This window comes from Gymnoscopelus microlampas, assembly GCF_963454915.1.
Source record: "Gymnoscopelus microlampas genome assembly, chromosome: 24".
NCBI lineage: Eukaryota > Metazoa > Chordata > Actinopteri > Myctophiformes > Myctophidae > Gymnoscopelus > Gymnoscopelus microlampas.
Genome location: NC_139961.1, coordinates 18,562,196 through 18,582,648, shown reverse-complemented (window position 1 = coordinate 18,582,648; position 20,453 = coordinate 18,562,196). Strand labels below are relative to the sequence as shown.

At 43.8% G+C, this 20,453-nt stretch overlaps 1 protein-coding gene across 1 annotated transcript in view; it reads right to left on the bottom strand.

Moving 5' to 3' along the window:
* The window catches only part of zeb2b (zinc finger E-box binding homeobox 2b), a gene marked incomplete at its 5' end in the record, with an annotated part of 54,960 nt that overhangs the window by 6,920 nt on the left and 27,587 nt on the right, over positions 1-20,453 (bottom strand). Inside the window, 4 exons of the mRNA XM_084050908.1 lie at positions 4-1,419; positions 2,372-2,480; positions 11,459-11,673; positions 14,999-15,187. Coding sequence (XP_083907034.1) covers positions 4-1,419; positions 2,372-2,480; positions 11,459-11,673; positions 14,999-15,187 — 1,929 coding nt within the window. The remainder of the gene's footprint in view (positions 1-3; positions 1,420-2,371; positions 2,481-11,458; positions 11,674-14,998; positions 15,188-20,453) is intronic.

Below are 20,453 nucleotides of genomic sequence, written 5' to 3'. Positions count from 1 at the left end.
CACCATCGCAGTTGTTGACGTTGTTGTGGAGCTCGGCGATGGAAGGGGACGTTATGCGATCGGTGGGCTTCACTAGCGACAGCGGCGACCTCGCTGTCAGAGGGTCTTTTTGCGGGGCGTGGTGGTTGTTTGTGGCCCCGACCATTTCCATTATGTTATTCCTGTGCTGCTCCAGCATCGGGCTTCGAGTGCTGCCGAACTGGTACATTTTCCTCTGCTCAAACCACTCCTTGACAAATTCCTGAGGAAGGCCGACCGCTATGGAGATCTTGAGCAGCTCCTCCGAGTTGGGCTCCATGTTCATGGCGAAGTATGCCTTCAGAACGGACATGTGGTCCTTGTAAGGGTTCATAGGAGCCGGTAGACACTTCTCGGACAAGATAGAGGACAGCAAGTGGGAGCTCTTCTCCATGAACAGCCCGGGTTTGTTGGGCATCAGGTTCTCGCTGGGCTGCAGGACCGCTTTGATCTCCTCGTTCATTTTGCACAGGTAACGTTCGTGCTGATGCAGCGGGATGGGACCGGGGAAGGTCTCTTTGCAGTATTGGCACGCAAACGGCGTAAACAGGTTGTTCTCCTGCATCTTCTCCTCCAGGTCTACGTCCAACACGTGGTTGTGTTTCTCCCGCTTGATATTGCTAATCTGTCTCTTTGAGTCTGCCGTCAAGCTCTGCAAGCAGGCCTTGGCTTCGTTCACCTTCTCCAGCGTGTAGTCGATGATGCTCTTGGTGGCGCCGTTGTGGTTGACGAGCGGAAGCCCCATGGGGTGTCCCCCGTGCGCCATGAGTCCCTGCTTCTGCTCTTCGATCTGGGACCCCAGCTCCTTCATGTAGGCCTTGAGCCTGGACAGCTCCTCGGGCTTGCAGTCCATTTTCTGCCGGCACACGGTGTTGTCCACGATCTGCAGGACCTTCTGCACCTCGCTCAGGTTGTTCGCCAGCGGGCCCGGGTAGCCCAGGAACTGCGGGTCCAGCCCGCCCATCCCCAGGTGCTGCAGGGGACTCTGGGCCGTCGAGTTGGGGTGGTGGTGGTGGTGGTTGGGGATCCCCAGCGGGCTGTTCCCCCCTCCCCCGTTCATGAAGTGCGCGGCGGGGGCTCCGAAGGCGTGGGACGCCATCATGAGCTTGTAGTCGTTGAAGTCGAGCGGCTCCGTCTTGATGTTCAGGTGGTTGTTGTTGTGGTGGTGGTCGGCGAGGCCCAGCGGCTTGCCGTTCTCGAGCTTCTGCCGGAGCTGCGTGACGGCGGCGCTGGTGGGCGAGGACGACGCCGAGGTGGGGGAGGAGCCCGTCTTCATGCTGCCACGCATGCGGCCGTTGACGGCGATCAGGCCGATGCATTTCTTGCTGCTGATGTGCGAGCTGTAGGACCCCGAGTGGGAGAAGCGCTTCTTACAGTTGGGACACTCGTACGGCTTTTCACCTGTGGGCGAGAAATGAAGAAGGACAACAGGTAAGATGACCGACACTATCAACTATCAAACAAAAGGGAGGAGGGCACACACCGGTATTGATGAGGTGCTGCTGACCTTGGTAGATAAATATGATTTTTTAAGAAAAGGCTGCACACTCTTAGCCACGATGCAGGATTTATTTGAATGAGAAACCAACGTTTCGACCTAGCAAGGTCTTCATCAGGGAATGAAACGCTGGTTTCTCATTCAAATACATCCTGCATCGTGGCTACGAGTGTGCAGCCTTTTCTTTACTCTCAAGATGACTGACACTGACACCTAGAGGAAGTAAAAAGAAATGCGGCAGGTCAGATGGCGGACACCTAGAGGAAGTACATAAATACAGCAGGTCAGATAGCTGATGCTGACACTTCACTTATGAGACAGAGGGCATCTGGAAGAGTGGTTCTCAAACGTTTTCTTTTTTCATTGAATCCAAAATGTCAGTATCATGGTCTTTTTTTTGTGTTGTATACAAAAAAACAAAAAAAAAAAAAAACCTTACCCTCCACATGGACTCTGCCAGGATCGCAGAGGTCAGACCAAAGAGTCCTACATCCTTTTCTTTCTTTTTATGGATAAGCACTTAGTGAAATTTTCCAAACAATTACTCCCCCCCGTTTTGGTGGCGGGGAGTAAAATACTACCATAACCATCTGACGTTAGTAACTCCTGTTTTCACTCATCATTTCCACCATCATTAAAATCCTAAAGGATCCTAGCTGGACCTAACCCAAACCCTACAACACAAACCTATTTCTGTACATCCTCTGAACTCAACATTTTTATTATTATTATTATTATTATTATTATTATTATGTATTTCCATGATCCGGGCTTATATGTATCAACACGTACCACCCAGTTTGTCCCTTCAGGTGGTCTTAAATCAGGCCTTTATGAATATGCATGTTAACTCACCGCTGTGAATGCGTAGATGCTCCTTCAGATGGTGCTTGTATTTGAAGGCCTTGCCACATTCTGTGCATTTGAACTTGCGGTTGCCAGCTCCCTGATTGAGCAGTTGGTGCTGCGGGGGGGGCAGAGAAGAGAGAAAATTGGGTGGGGGTGGGGGGAGAGCGAGAGGGGGAGGGAGGGAGAGAGAGATTCACATTGAGATCGGTTGCAAAAACCAGCGGGGGGTACAGCCTAATTTATGTTCCGTCGGGCGATGTTGTCGCGCGCCCAACGGCGGCCGAGAAATAGCAGACCTTTAACCCATTAAGACCGGGAACGCGTCGGTGGGTCATTTTTTTACCTTGAACATGTGTGCAAATCTTTGAATATATGTTGTATATATTTGTAAAGTGAACATTTGTAACTCAAATCTTAGCTTCTGGGGGATTCTACAAATGTCTGTCTTTTTTAAATAACTTGCTATAATATCAGTGGTTCTCAAACGTTTTTCATGTCAAGGACCCCCAAAATAATATGTATTTATCCACAGACCCCCCCCCCCATCTCAAAATATGTTTTTCCCCCAGAAGCAAATATTTGAGTAAAAAATGTATACAGTATATATATATATATATATATATTCAAAGATTTGCGCACATTTTCACGGTTTCCTTTCAAAAATAGCAGATCTACAAGCTCATAGCATGGCACTCGGTGCCGCACTATGAGCTTGTATATCTGCTATTTTTAACAGCCCAAAGAAATCTAAAAGTGACACAGATGCGTTCCCGGTCGTAAAGGGTTAAGCTCACGCCGTGTCGCGTCCGCGTGAGCTTGTAGGTCGGCGCTATTCTCGGCGCTCGGGGTTTGAGGACTCTGGGGTAGTGAAATAATTGCAATCAAAGTCGGCAAGACAACACAGGCGTGCGCGCGTCGCGGCTACAAGCGAGGCGTGTTGGCTCGCCTCTCGTCACTGCCTGTACCTCCGGTTGGAGCCCGGCCGGTGCTAAATAATACAAAAAACACATGCACACACATACAAGCACGCACGTACGCGTGCACACGCACACATACCTTTTAATTTCCTGGCTCCTCTTTGCCTTTAGGATTTGGCAGAGCAGAAAAAAAAGAATAAATGAAAAGAGGCCTGTCTTTTTTTTATAGCCTTTCGTTTGTTCTCTCATTCTTTCTGTCTCTCTTTTTTTTCAGATCAAGGTTTCCCCCTTCATTAGAAGAACGCAATCTGATCTTGCTTTTCATTAATTTGGGGGCCTAATCGCTCTCCAAAGGACATTCAAACTCATTTGCGAGGCTGAAAATTATCTCCCATATCGCATATACCTGTGTGCACACTGATTGAATTATATCTGGTACATCTCCACGAGAGAAAAAAAGAAGAAAAGAAGAAAAAAAAACTCTCAAATTTCTTAATTGGGACTCTTCTCTTCTTTTTTTCTGAGGAATCCTCAAAAGTGTCTTTAATAATCTCAGGACAGAGAACAGAGCGCACGGCGATGGCCTTGATTCTACGTTCAAAGGTAAACATCAGTTGCGTTCCAACGGCAATTCAAACAAGAACGATGGTGTTCCTCGGAAAACACACACACACACACTCATACGCTCATACACGCACACGCACACGGAATATCAAAACACCCGATAACACAAAAGAAAACCAAAAACATAACTGTGTGTGAAGCAGCGGTTCTCAAAGTGGGGTTCGGGGACACCCAAGGGTCCTTGAGTGGGTTCCAGGGGGTCCCCAGCATTTTTCTTTTAAATAGCATCAAAATCAGTTGAACCACTCTACTCTACATACATGCGTTGTGAGCTTATAGATCTGCTATTTTCTTTTTGACAAATCTGGTATGGGGGGAGGTACAGCATATTTTGGGGAGGTGGTCCTTGATGTGAAGATGTTTTGAGATGCACTGGGGTAAAGCGTGCAGGCATCGAGCCAGGCTTCAAAACAATTCACCCCTAGTGGGAGGAGGAAAGGGTGTGTGGGAGCTGAACGTTTAAGAAAACGCCACAAATAAATGAATTGATTCTTAAAAGGAGGAGTGTGTTTTCTCCGTCTTTTTACTAAGGCGGGAAACGTAGCGTTTCTGTCGTATCTCCAATATTTCGACTGTTTTGCGCAAATCAATGCCATACTTCGTCATACGCGACACTTTACATAGAGTCATACTAAAGTATCAAAGGAATTGCCGATCTACAAGCTCACAAAGCATTTGTGTGTTGAATAGTGTAAAATGTAGTTTTTTTTAGGGTAACACAGTGATTGCTAGGGTCTAATAGGTGGTTGCTAGGGTATAATAGGTGGTTGCTAGGGTATAATAGGTGGTTGCTAGGATTAAACAGGTGGTTGCTAGGGTAAAACAGGTGGTTGCTAAGTCTAATATGCAGTTTATATGGTCTAATATGCAGTTGCTATAGGCTCCACTGTAGCTAAATGGCACTTCCCCATTGAAATGAATGGGATTATTTAAGCAATTAAAAGTGAAATAGCTCTTAAAGTATTAATCATTAAAACAAATCAAATGGTACCTGATATGTCCTAAGTAGGCCAAACGTTGTAGAGTTGGAACGGAGTATGTAGCTAAAAGTATGAAGGACTATAGTTACCGGTCAAAAACGGACGGAATATAGTATATAATGAAGAAATAGTGAAGATAAAATTAGTGTGATCACCTTAGCGATCCCAAAATAAACAGATTAACAAAAGGAGGAGTGTGTTTCACAGCGTTGTACTAAGGTGTGTGTGTGGGGGGGGGGGGGGGGGGGGGGGCAATAAAGAAGACCCCCCCGCCACACATACACACACAACCATCCCCATGATTCCTCCCCCACTCACCCCCACCCTGATCTGGTGGGCCGACAAATGCGAAGGGTGGGATTTTGCGCTCTCTCTCTCTCTCCCTCTCCCTCTCTCTCTCTCTCTCTCTCTCTCTCTCTCTCCCCGGCATTCCTGGGCAGACAGATGGCGGACGGCGAGGGAGACTGTTCAAACAAGCCACAGACACCGAACCTTCAAAGATCACGCAGGGAGGGGTGTGTGTGTGTGTTGGGAGGGGGGCCAAGAGGGACCCCAGCCGCTTGTATGTTGCCGAGTTGCATAAACAAACAGCAACAGCTGCTTCTCCGGGACCCCCCCAACACGCACACACACAGACACGCGCGCGCGCGCACACGCACACACACACACACACACACACACACACACACACACACACACACACACACACACACACACACACACACACACACACACACACACACACACACCTTCCCCCTCTACCTTCCCTCTCCAAGGACCCATGGTAAACTTTACTTGTGCCACGGCTAATAAGACACAAACGCGCTATACTGCTAATTATAAATGACACTGGGACATTGTTTTTGTTGTTGTTCATTCAGTAGTGGATAGTTACTAAGTACATTTACTGGAGTACTTTGTATTATTTAATTTTTCCGGGTGTAAATGTTCATTTTCAATACAGCAATGCGTTGACGTTCACTAATTAGTCATCATTTTCCCTATTAATTGGTTAAGAGGAGGAGGAGCTTGGAGGCGTGTTAACGAATCGTCTGTACTACTGGGGGGGGGGGGGGGGGGGCTGGGCACATGTCATGACGCACTCCTTAATCTGATGTCATGAAATTAGACCCCAGAATGATAGATAGATAGATAGATAGATAGATAGATAGATAGATAGATAGATAGATAGATAGATAGATAGATAGATAGATAGATAGATAGATAGATAGATAGATAGATCAAACGTAGAAAGTAGCTATTAATAAAAGTTTTCAAATAATTGTAGTGAAGTAAAAGTATAATATTTGCCACTGAGATGTAGTGGAGTAAAAGTAAAAGGGCATAGGTAGCAGAGGACCACAATGGGAGTCCCCAGGACGTTTTGCGTTCTCCTTTTAGCCTAAATGTTTTACTGTACCTTCGTGCTTTATTTTTGACCGATAAAGTATTCAATCGATCAATCAAAGGCCGCAAAAAAAACACTCTTCTTGTACTTGTGTAGTGAGGAATAAAGCGTTCTTTATTGCGAGGCCTGAAAAAAACAACAACTAGAAGGTTCAGAAGAGATTAAATGACACAGCAGCTGCCCCTCACACATTAACTAGCGCCATTCTCAAACGGAGCTAATTGGTTTTGTGAAAGAGGGGGAAACGCCGCGGCGTTTTGTTTGTAGCCCGGAGCTGGTGGGCAGCGGCAGCACGTTTGCTGTCAGGTGGATACCTCGTATGTCCCCCACCCCAAAAAAACGGTTACTTTTCTGGAAATGGAGGGGAAAAAGAGGAGCATGATGGATTCTATGTAGTTGTTATTTAGTCTCCAGCTCTCGTTAACGGATTAAGACTAAGAAAGCCTTCTAAATCAGTAGTTCTCACCCTTTCAAGATTTTTCAAAAATGTAAAAAAAATAGCAGCAGATCTACAAGCTTGCAGCGCGGCACAAATTGACGCGCTGTGAGCTTGTATATCTGCTATTTTTGAAAAGCCAACTAAACTCAGATGCTTTCCCCGTTTTATACTGTGGGCGAACGGCAAGGCAAGGAAAACAAAGACAACTTCTCTCCAATATTAACAGCTTTATGCTTTCTCTTTCCGAACAGGCTTACTTTGGGTATTTTACTCATGACAGAAAAATGAATCCACTGTTTTCCTTATAGCATTCAGCGCCCGAACTCTTTTTCCCACACTTTTTTTTTTTAACCGGCCGCAATGCATGCCGGGTATAACTCGGCATGCATTGCATGAACAACTCTACGACTAGTATTAGTGTGCAAATCTGTTGCTATATACTATTCAGTGGTTCAATATTTATTAAACCAACAGACACACTTAAAGGGATATTTCACTTTCAAATGCGTGAGGGGGCCTTGATTTTATCATTACTTTTTCAAATGCTTTAAATATATACATATATATTTTTTCAAAAAAAAAAATAATCCCACGATTTTGTAACCCTTTTTTTTCACCCGGTGCCAATTTTCTAAGTGATCCTGGGCACTACACTCCCCGCACCAGCCTAGGGAGCCCAGGGCCGAGCTCATGCCTCCTTCAATGCATGAGAGTCAACGGACCTTCTTGTCACCTAACAGGGGGGAGTTTCCCTGGTAGGACGTAACGCGTGGAAGGAACACGTTACTCCAACCAGTTCCCTTCCCCTCCATCAGGTGCCATGGAGGGAGGCGGTACATGGGGGATGCGGTATAGCGACCAGGATTACTACATGTTTTTGTGAGGGTATTAACCACCCTAGGAGACACGGGGAGAACAAGCAAACTCCACACAGAGTAGGCCCTTTCGCCAACCCCCACGCCAACCCCTATTTAATATATATAAATATATTACATGACATATATATTTTTTAATGTTTATTTCATTTGAAAGTGAAATATCCCGTTAAACAATTTCACTTTCAAAACATTTGAAAAATCGAGAGAATCTACAGGCTCAAAAAGTGTCGTGTCGAGAGCTCGTACGGTGGCCATTTTTGCTACTTTTGTGCCGCACTCTTGCACGAGGACGCATAGAGCGTTAATTGACACACAAAAAAAAACATAAAGAGCTGAAATATGGGAGTTAGGAGGTTTCCTGGCTGACGCCGACGAGGCAGTTACCACGGTGGTAATACGAGGCTGGGGACTGTGGCATGTGCCAGGACGATCCATCTGCCCGGCCTTTATAGCCGGCTGCTGGGGGGATCAGGTGAGAGTGCTGGCATCGTTTGACATCTGATCCAATCACGCGCAGCCTGAGACCATCAGGCTCGGTTGAGAGAACGCGCGGCACAACACGACAACGACACGGAAAACAACAGAACGCGACACAAGTGCGACACGGCACAGGGCGACCTTCTATTCAGGTGGTTGAACACCCAGATTTGTGTGGTTGAGATTTGAGCTGTTGAAGTATTAACAAGGACTGTAAAGTAACTAAGTACATGTACTCAAGTACTGTACTTAAGTACAATTTTGAGGTATTTTTTTACTGGAGTATTTCCAATGCTCTATTTTCTATATACATTTCGGCCATTTGAAAATAGCCGATCTACAAGCTCACAATGCGTCGCGATGCGACGCATTGTGAGCTTGTAGATCTGCTGTTTTCATAATGAGTACTTTTAATTTTGGTACTTAAAGTACATTTTCATGCCAACACTTTTGTACTTTTACTCAAGCACATTTAGAATTCCAGACTTTAACTTGTGACAGAGTATTTCCATATTGCAGTATTGATACTTTTACTTAAGTAAAACATATGATTACTTTTTCTACCACTGCTTGTGACTAAATAACCATCCCTGAAAAGTAACAATTGTGGTCATAAGAGCTTTCTAACCAACAGCAATGCCTATAGTATATCTTTATTTGTTCTACTTAACCTGTTTTCTATCTCTTTCCCTTTGCTCTCAATCTACCTCTCTCTCTTCTCACAGAATACTCAAAAATCATAATGGAGCGCCCACGAGAATTTCACCCACTGCATTTAACACCTACTGTATGTGACACATAAAACTGATTCAGATGTTGTGTTTTAGATTGGTTGAAATTGTATTATAAATATGAATGAGCAACATTTAACATTAACCTTCTGATTCGGATTGTGTCCTTGCACACTAGGACAGTGGTTCTCAAACTTTTTCATGTCAAGGACCCGTAATGATATGTATTTGGCCGCGGACCCACAACTAAAAATATTTTCTTCCAGGGTCACCCCAGAAGCAAAGATTTGAGTTACAAATGTTTGCTTGAAAAAATATATATATTCAAAGGTTTGCTCATAGCGCGGCACCAATAAGTGCCGCGCTATGAGCTTGTAGATGTGCTATTTTTGAATGGCCAAAGCATAAAAGGTTAAAGTGGTAAAAAATATTGTGATGCTATATTAACACATTTTGCTGGGGACCCCCTGGAACCCCCCTAAGGACCCCTGGGGGTCTCCGGTCCCCACTTTGAGAACCAATATGTAAGTAATGTGTGATCGGTGTTGCTCTGAATATGACCTAAAAATGTTGTTGAGAAATGATGGTAACATTAGAGCAAAACAGGCATCTACACCCCCTTGATATTTGACAAAAAGATTTACACATCAACAGACCAAATGAAGTGATGAACTTCTGAAATCGTGTTTTTTCACGGACCGCAGCGCCCGCGATCATAATTTTAACCGCAATCTGTTTTTTTAAATTCCACCTCTTAAAGTTTTAGAGCTGACAGGCTGGTTAAAGAGGCGCGACGGAGGAATAGGTTTTCAACCTCGCCGCCGCTCAACTCAGAAGGTGATTTCGCCCCTTAACTGCCGGCAGATTACATTATATTTCAGACAGATAGGAAATAAATGACTGGTAGAGACGGCACGGCTACGTAACCTTGTATCTCCATTTTACAACTTTTTTTTGGTAAAATGAATGACCTACTTTGTCAAACTACAGGGTCACGCAAAAGTACCAAAAATAGCAGATCTGCAAGGTCTACCTAGACACGTAGTTTGACCTGATGCTCAAGATTCAATGTATTCCCTGAGCAGGCTCTATTAGCTCAATGGTAAAAACGTCAGCACTTGCGCAGGAAACCGGGTTCAAATCCGGGGTAGAAGAGGAAAGTTAAGTGTGGCTGTGAGTTTTTATAAATATTGAACAAATGAAAAGTTTTAACAAGAGCTTGTCACTAAATAATAACTGCACTGTATCCATTGGAACATATAGGTTCACATTCCTGAAATGGACCTATACGAGCTTTCCGGCAGACAGTGCCAACATAAACACGTTTATGCAGTGCATGAAACGAGAAGTTTGATGATGTAGGATGACTGAGGAGCCGCGTCCAAAAAGCAACATTACATTAAATAAAAAAAGGCTACGATTGCAGACTGAGACTGGGAAGTAAGTCAGTCTCGCTGATGAATTATTTTTTTTCTCCCCCAAATTGGAAATTAACACAATCAGTCGATCGTGAACACGGCGACTGGAAAATCATATCAGCGGAGGCCATCAAAAAACCATTTAGTTCCTCAATTAAAGTTATTACCATTAAAAGATCCGCATCTTCAAAATGCCATGAAAAATTAATAATGATTGCCAATCAAAAAAAAAAAAAAAGAGAAAAAAAAAAGATCGCTTTTCGCCCAGGGATCACAGCACATTAGATACAAGATGAGAGGGGGAGAGAGAGAGAGAGAGAGAGAGAGAGAGAGAGAGAGAGAGAGAGAGAGAGAGAGAGAGAGAGAGAGAGAGAGAGAGAGAGAGAGAGAGCTTGAATGGGGAGGGGGTACTTGAGGGCCTACTCATCTGTCACAAATGATAGTATTAGATATAATATGATTAGGTAGATAGATAGATAGATAGATAGATAGATAGATAGATAGATAGATAGATAGATAGATAGATAGATAGATAGATAGATAGGGACTGAAAGCATAACATATTTTTGACAATGATTGCTGAGGTAATACAATCAACTGTAAAGTACGGTCAAATCCCCATTGTAATCAATAGTGTGCTAATTGTTCTGTAGCCATTATGGGGGAAATAGCGACACCTTCTAGGCCATCAATGAGAACTGCAGTGCTGCAAAGCACTTCCTTATTGGCTTCACATCCTTGCCGCCTGGTTTTACACCAGTGGTGGAAAGTAACTAAGTACATGTACTCAAGTACTGTACTTAAGTACAATGTTGAGGTATTTGTACTTTACTCGAGTATTTCTAATTTCCAATATTTGTACTACTCCACTACATCTCAGAGGCAAATATTGTACTTTTACTCCACTACAATTATTTCAAAACTTTAGTTACTAGTTACTTTGCAGATATACAGTATTACATTATGAAACATACATTTACCACTTTAGCCTTATTTTATACCTAGGCTATTTTCAAACATTTTAGTACTTTTACTTTTGGTACTTTAAGCACTTTTGGTATTCAATTTGTAATACTTTTTGTACTTTTACTCAAGTAAATGTTGAATTCCGGACTTTCACCCATAACAGAGTACTTCAACATTGCAGTATCGATACGTTCACTTAAGTAAAACAATTGAGTGCTTTTTCCACCACACCTGCTCGCCAGCTCGTTTGCTCACCTGGTCGCGCCCGGCCTTGTGCGTGGCCATGTGGCGCTCCAGCTGCGTGCGGTAGGCGAACGTGTAGCTGCACAGCGGGCAGGCGAAGCTCTCCTCGTTCTTCTCGTGGCGGTACTTGATGTGCTCCTTGAGCGAGGTGAGCCGCTTGTAGCCGCGGTCGCAGTACGGGCACGTCAGCAGCTGGGCGAAGGCGTCGGGGGTCCCCGGCGGGAGGTCTGTAAATGAATGGGGGGGAGGGGGAGGGGGGGGAGAACAGCGAGATTTGTGAGGTTTAGTGACAGGAGTAGGCATACGAGCAGTGCGTGGAAAGCAACTAAGTACATTTACTTAAGTGCCGTTCTTTAAGTACAATTTTGAGGTATTTGTACTTTACTTTAAGTATTTCCAATGTCCAATACTTTTACTTCTACTCCACTACATCTCAGAGGCAAATATTGTACTTTTGCTCCACTACAATTAAAAAATGTTTTACTTACTTTGCAGGTATAAATGATTACATTATAAAACACAAATTAACCACTTTAGCCCTATTTTGTACCTAGGCCATTTGAAAATAACCGATCTACAAGCTCATACAACGCGTCGCATCGCGACACATTGCAAGCTTGTAGATCGGCTATTTTCAAACATTTCAGTACTTTCACTTTTACTTTTATTTGGTACTTTAAGTACATTTTGATACCAATACTTTTGTACTTGTACTCAAGTACATTTGGAATTCCAGACTTTTACTAGAGTACTTCTACATTGCAGTATTGATACTTTTACTTAAGTAAAACATTTGAGTACTTTCTCTACCACTGCCGTTAACCCATTCAATCCGGGAACACATCCGTGCCACTTTAGATTTTAGCTATATCCATTATACTATACTTTGGCTATTTTTGAGACAACCTTGAAAATGTTTGCACATCTGAAGGGTCCCTGGAACTCAATATTTTCAGATGGGGGTCAGCGGCCAAATACATATCGATTTGGGGGTCCTTGACCTAAGAAAGTTTGAGCACCAGCTTATAAAAACGTATATAGCAACATACGTTTTTTTCAGAAAACTGTTAAAGGACGACTTCACCACTTTTCAACATATACAACATATATACAGATATTATCTGTGTCTCATAGGAGGGCTTTGGACAGTCCAGAAACCCGTCTACCAGTGACATCATCGTTAGGCAGGATTTTTTTTTCCAAAAAGATTTAAAAAAAAAAATTATTCAGATTTTTAATAAGGCGAGAACAATGGGATCTATTATTGCATTGCAACTTTCAAGGAATACAAAGCCTGCAGTTTCTATTAGCTTGGATTCCCCATCGATGATGTCACTGGTAGACGGGTTTCTGAACTGTCTACAGCCCTCCTCTGAGACACAGACTGATTAGAAAAAAATTGTACCATTTTATCATGAGCATTAGTGAGGACCTATTATATGAAGATATGTTGAAAAGTGGTGAAGTCGTCCTTTAAGATTTAGAAGACATTTGTAGAATCCCCAAAAGCAAAGATTTGAGTTACAAATGTTCACTTTAAAAACAGACATATAATCAAAGATTTGCACACATTTTGCACAAAAAATATCAGATCTACAAGCTCATTGCGCGGCACCGAGTGCCGCGCAATGAGCTTGTAGATCTGATATTTTTGAATAGTCAAATAAATCTAAAATGACACCGACACTTTCCCGGTCTTAATGGGTTGTATACACTTGAAAAAAATTGCTTTCTATTTGTCCTCAAGGTCTTATACAAAGTGAAGTGAATGCAAAACATCGACATATTAATGTCATTTGTTTCAAAAGCGTATCCCAAGCCAACCTCTGCTACGTGGATGTAGAACTGTTTCTGACAGCAAATGCACAATTCGTATGGTTTATGCGAGATGGTTTCCTCTCAGATGCAATGCAACACTGCTCTGTTTACACATTAATTTGTTCCCATGTAATTGTATACGTTGTTTTGAATAAAGCCACTTTGAATTGAATTGAGAGGAGAGGAGAGAGATGGTGGTGGGGTAATATCTGAAATAGCTTAATTTAATGTTTCCATTCACAGTGCTGATATTATTATTATTATCGGACTGATATTATGGTTGTAATAATAATATTAAAACCTTACAGAAATATACAAACAGACAAGTCAATACAATACTGATTAAGAGGGAGAGAGACTGATACTTTGAAGATGCACGCACGCACGCACGCACACACACACACACACACACACACACACACACACACACACACACACACACACACACACACACACACACACACACACACACACACACACACACACACACACACACACACACACACACACACACACACACACAAGGGGGTGGGGTCCAGCTGTTCCAGGGTCAGTAGGTAAACACTCAGGCATGCGTGAGACCACCAGCTGTCTGTTCATGTCACCCCCTCGTCGAACCCCCACCCCTCCTCCTCTCCTCTCCTCTCCTCTCCTCTCCGCTCCGCTCCTCTCCTCTCCTCATGTAGATTTCATAATGAATTCAGGTATACATGAAAAGGGCTGGTATCGACATGAAAAATACATAAACTAAGCAAACCTCCCCCGCATTCCAAGAATGTGTACTCATAGACTGTGGGTGTGTGTGTGCGTGCGTGCGCGCGCACATGTGTGCGTGTGTTTGTGTCATGCATTAGTAATGTGCGATGTTATCGGTTGTGCTGTTTTCATGTTTACAGGGAGGGTACGTCCCATTCGCGTTGTTACACCTGCTTCTGTGCACGCTGCGCGCACACACACACACACACACACACACACACACACACACACACACACACACACACAGGGTTGGGATCCAACATCGAGGAACCGTAATCCGTTCCATCACATTTGTAACCGTTTCCGGAACCGGTTTAACCTCACTGTCAGAGCTGGTACTGTATGAGGACTTCACGTCTCATAATACCAGCGGTTCTCAAACGTACCACCTTACAGTGATAGTTACAGACCTGGAATCGTCAAAGGGAACCGTTAAGGCAGGGGTCTTCAACGTTTTTCAGCCCAAAGGACCCCCTATCTGAGAGAAAGATGAAGCAGGGACCCCCTCTATATATTGCATACAATTGTAGTGCAGATTAAATATTTTATAGATGTTGGATTCATGTTATTTTCAGACATTTAACCACTTAAACCGTCAATTCTTAGTAAACTTCACCATTCACTCTGTACTTGGTCTGCTCTTTTTTCACCTCTCTTTGCCCAAAATAGCCGATCAACAAGCTCACAATGCCTCGCAGTCCTTAGAACAGGGGTGCTAGCTAGGGTTCAAGTGGTTCACGCAAAAAAATATTATCCTATCGCACAAAGATTTGACGGACCCCCTGCAGTAACTCTGAGGACCCCCTAGGGGTCCCGGATCCTCTGTTGAAGACCACTGCGTTAAGGAATCGGAATTGTTAAAATCCTAAAAGTATCCCAACCCTACACTCACACACGCACACCCACATGCACACGCACACCCACACGCACACAAAGTGTCAGACACACACCGACACACACCTCGGTGCTCCTCCGTACCGTTCTCCTCGGGGCCGTTGGCCTCGGGCGTGCCTAGGCGGGACAGCTCCTCGGGGGCCTCGGGGTAGATGATGGCCGTGTCGCCCCGCTGGAGGTACTCGGCGATGCTCACCACGTGGCTCTCGCTGTCGCCCAGCTTACGCTTGCTGAAGAACTCCTCCAGCTCTGAAGAGCAGTCCATGGTCTTCTCTGAGAGAGAGGATGAGAGAGAATATTGATTAAATACTTTATTAAATCAAGATATTTAAAAATATTTCTCTGCCATGGCTATTCAAAAATAGCAGATATACAAGCTAGTGCCGCGCTATGAGCTTGTAGATCTGCTATTTTTTTGTTTGCACATTTTTGAATATATATATATATATTTTTTTAAGCGAACATTTGTAACTCAAATCTTTGTTTCTGGGCGTCCCTGGAGGGGGTCGGCAAATACATATAATTTTGGGGGTCCTTGATATGAAAAAAAAAAAGACATTTGTAGAATCCCCAGAAGCAAAGATTTTAGTTAAAAATGTTCACTTAAAATATATATATCTAAACAAAAAAATGCAGATGTACAAGCTCGGTACTTGGTGCCGTGCTATTAGCTTGTACTGTATATCTTCTAGTTTTGAATAGCCAAAGAAATCTAAAATGACAGATGAGAGAGAGAGACTACTTAAACCCTATTGACTGGGGTCCCCCAGGAGTCTGTACCTGGTCCGTCCCCACACCAAATCTATTTGCCGACAATAGACGTTCTACAAGCTCATAACGTTTCGCAAGGCGTTGCGACGTTGTGCATCGGCTATTTTTGACAAACGTCTGCCCAAATATTATGACATGTTCCACAGTAAGGATGCTATAAGGTTCATGGTTCTTTCACGCAGAATGATAGGTGTTTTTTTTTGTAAATTATGCTCCATTATTTTTTTTTATTAATTAGAAAGAAGGGTAAGCTTTTACTGACTCTGCTAAATGGAGACTTTTCTCCCAATACTATTTGTTTTCCAGTTCCAGTTGGGACCGGAACTTCCAAGATGGTGGATTTGAATTAGCTGAAATAGAGGCTTCAAAACGGATGACGTCACGGCCCCCTTCGTCCATTATTTTTTACAGTCTATGGGTCTGTGTGGTTAAGCAACACGTAATGTACGACAGAAGAGGGTAAAACAAAACGATACCACAAGACCACCATAATCAACTCAAATATTATGATTAGACCAGCGAGACACCACAAATGTAGAAAATTCAAAACATAACATCAATACAACAACAAGAATAACCAAAGCAACACATACTACTAAAATCAGAAGACATAACAAAACAATACAACGAGCACAAGACTACACAGGAACAAACCATAACAACTACCAACACAAAACAAAGGACAGAACAAAACAGAGCATAATGGCTGCCTAGAACAGCACATGAGAGTCCAAATATTCTAGACACAATGCCATGACGTGTTGTGTTTCAGCAGTGGTTGTCAGTAATGATTGTATTTGTTTTAATTAATTCCAATGGCAAAATATCATTACAGTGATTAACCCATTAAGACCTGGAACGCATCTGTGTCACGATTTCTTTGGCTATTAAAAAATCGTGTTTTTTTTTTTTTTTTAGGATTTAGAATTTTTTAGACGCGGCCTCAGGTCTTAATGGGTTAAAGACAGAGAGAGAGAGGCAGAGAGAAAGAGAGAAAGAGAGAGAGAGAGAGAGAGAGAGAGAGAGAGAGAGACAGAGACAGAGAGAGAGAGAGAGAGAGAGAGAGAGAGAGAGAGAGAGAGAGAGAGAGAGAGAGGAGGGTGGTATTGGATTAATCTGTTCCACAGAAAAATATCCTCCAGTTTAACACTGGGAAATACTGTCCATCGTCGTCAGAAACCTCATATCTCCATATTGTAATGCTCTGTTTAATTATACTACAAAAGCAGCAAAAAATAGCAGATCTACAAGCTCACAATGCAAAAGTTTGAACGTGATAATTGAAAGTGTTTACGTGTGTGTGTGTGTGTGTGTGTGTGTGTGTGTGTGTGTGTGTGTGTGTGTGTGTGTGTGTGTGTGTGTGTGTGTGTGTTTTAAAAACGCTGACATATTAACAAGGGCTTGTGACTAAATAATAACGACACAGTTTTAAGCCTTCCATGAAAAGTAACACTATTGGACGTACACAAGGGTTCGACCCGGCATCGACGAAATAAGACGTTCATTTAGGTCTTATCAAGAGGACATCGATTGGACGTTTATAATTGTGACAGCATGTTGTCGATTTCCTACGACACACACACACACACACACACACACACACACACACACACACACACACACACACACACACACACACACACACACACACACACACACACACACACACACACACACACACTCGTGTACATTAAGTATCATATACTGTACACACACACACACACACACACACACACACACACACACACACACACACACCCACAAGCTCCATTTAATCAACAACAGAGCAGTTGTGTAGCAGCGTATTGACTTTCACATATAAGGTCAATGAGGAGACCATGGTTTCTGTTGATTCTGTGTTTAACAGATTAACCGCAGCCAAACCGCAATGCAACACACACACACACACGCACGCACGCACGCACGCACGCACGCACGCGCGCGCGCACGCACGCACGCACGCACGCACGCACGCACGCACGCACACACACAGGCATGTGCACGTTTGTGTTACTATCCTTATTTTATGAATGCCATATTTACAAGGGTTTTTTTTTTGGGGCATTTTTAAGCCTAACCCTGAAGCAGATTTACAAGCTCACAACACGGTGTGCTGCTGCATCAACGTTGTGAGCTAGCCCCATTACGAACCTCTCACTCCGCTATACACAGCTCCGAGATGAGGTTCCACTGCGAGGCCGCAAAGGGTCCGTGGATTACCCTTTTCGCCACATCGTATCCAAAAACTAATGGTAGTTTCCAAACTGTACGGATGTTTGAGGTATGGACCGGCACCCTAACGCTTTGGTCCGACACGAAACAACCGTTTAAAATCGCTTCTTTAGTCAGCCTGTGGCCATGTTTCCCATTCAACCCGGAAACCCCCCCCTACGTTAGGCGCCTGCGAGGCGTTGTGCAAAGACGTTTGGTGTAGAAGGGAGAAAAAGAGCAGACCAAGTACAGTGCCAACGGTCAAGTTTAAAAAGTATTGAAGGTTTAAGTGGTTAAATGTCTGAAAACACAAACTTAACATGAATACAGTGTGTAGTGTGGGGGTCCCTGCTCCATCTCTCTCTCAGCTATGGGGGTCCTTGGCCTGAAAAACGTGGACGACCCCTGGTCTAAAAAATAGAGAACAATAACCTTAACCTGAATGTTCTCAACTTCTATTTGGACCTCGCAAGTATAGTAATGCAAGTACTTTGTACACACACGTGCGCGCGCGCACACGCACACTCACACTCACACACACACATTCTGCCATAGAGTAGTGGAATGTATATCTTAAGCCGTTCCAAAGTTGCTGAGACCACACAACGCGCTTTCTCCCATTATTCCGACGTCGTCGCTTCTCTTCGGAGAGAGAACAACGACTCAAAGCTGCAGAGAGGAGATAGCGTGCTCCCCACGCAACACGCGCACACGCACAGACACACACACGCACACGCGCGCGCGCAGCTCCCAAAACAACCAACCAACTGCTGTCTAATAGAAATCACCAACCTTCATTACTCAACATGTGCACGCAAGCGCACACACACAAGCACACACACACACGTACACACACACACAAACACGCGCACATGCACACACACACAAACACACAGACATACACATGCCATATGCATTGCGCACACACACACACACACACACACACACACACACACACACACACACACACACACACACACACACACACACACACACACACACACACACACACACACACACACACACACACACACACACACACACGTACGTTCAGTATACCATATATGCATGCGTACACATACAGTACACACAATCAGTGCATGCATGCTGACAGACAGACAGACAGACAGACAGACAGACAGACAGACAGACAGACAGACAGACAAAAGGATTTCTCAAAAACACACTCCCTCTTTAACCACTTAAACCCTACATGTATGCTGTACTTAGCTGACTGAGGTCACTTAGGGCTTTGTACTAGGCCGGCTAGTATTTCCCTCTACACCAAATCACTTAGTCAGGAAAATAGTCGATGTACAAGCTCACAACGTGTCGTTATGCATTGTGAAGATTGTGAAGAAAGTATGCTAATGTTTCTAAAATAACAAGTACATGCTGCATACGATGCTAATGTTTCTAAATAGCATGTATATGTACCTGCTGTCACATATGCTATCTTTAAGTATGTCTATTTATTTTATTTAACCTGTTTTCTATCTCTTTCCCTTCTACCTCTATCCTCTCTCTTCTAATGGAACACCGCAAAAATATAGATAGTGACACCTTCTAGGCCATTAAGGAGAACTGCAGCATCCTTACTAACAATGATAGGACATATTAAACTTGGTTAAATTGAAACCTTGGTTTGAAAACAAGGTTAATTTCATGATGAAGTTAAATATTATTGACTTCCTTATTGGCTTCACACATCCAGCGGTGAATGTTTGCCGTCTGCATGCGACACATGAAACTGACTTTGAGCTTTGGTAGCTCGGCTATTTCCACCGAGCATTCCCCCCAGAAAATGGGGGACAGTAGGGTTCAAGTGTTTAATTAAATTGAGGTTTAGTCAGAGCGCGTCAAGGTGAGGCTTTAAGCGGCGACTGGTCAGACCGGTGACAGCCGGAACCGCCGTCCAATTTGCGGAAAGGTCGGGGTGGAGGATATGCGGTTGTCACCGGCTGACAGGGGAAATGCCACCGGTGTCAACTGGATATGTTTGGTAAACGAGGTTGTTAATGATTTAATAGACACTCATTAGCCAGGTAATCCAGGGGCCTCTTTGAAGACTCTCCAAACCCAGACACAACAATGTGGGATTCACTATTCATAACATAACGGGATTATGATTAAGAAGTGTTGTTCTAGACGCGATACTATAAACAGTGATGTGTTGTGTTTTAGTTGTATTATTATTGCCAGTAACTAGTAGTAGTATATTGGTTACTCATTTCCAATGGCAAAACCTCATTACATGACGGACGGACGGACAGACGGAAGGACGGATGGATGGACACATGGACGGACGGACGGACGGACGGACACGGACACGGACGGACAGGCGGACGGATAGATACAGACAGACATGTGTTGATCCCCATGGGTATATACAGGGCCCTATTTTCGCCAGTGCCTTACCCATTATCCCTAAACTTCTTTGCCATTTTTTACTATTAAAAAAAAAAATCAAATGGTTCAAATAGCCAACCTACAAGCTCACAATGTGTCGATGTAGTTCGGCTACTTGAACTATTTGAAAGTGTTTAGAAAATGGCAG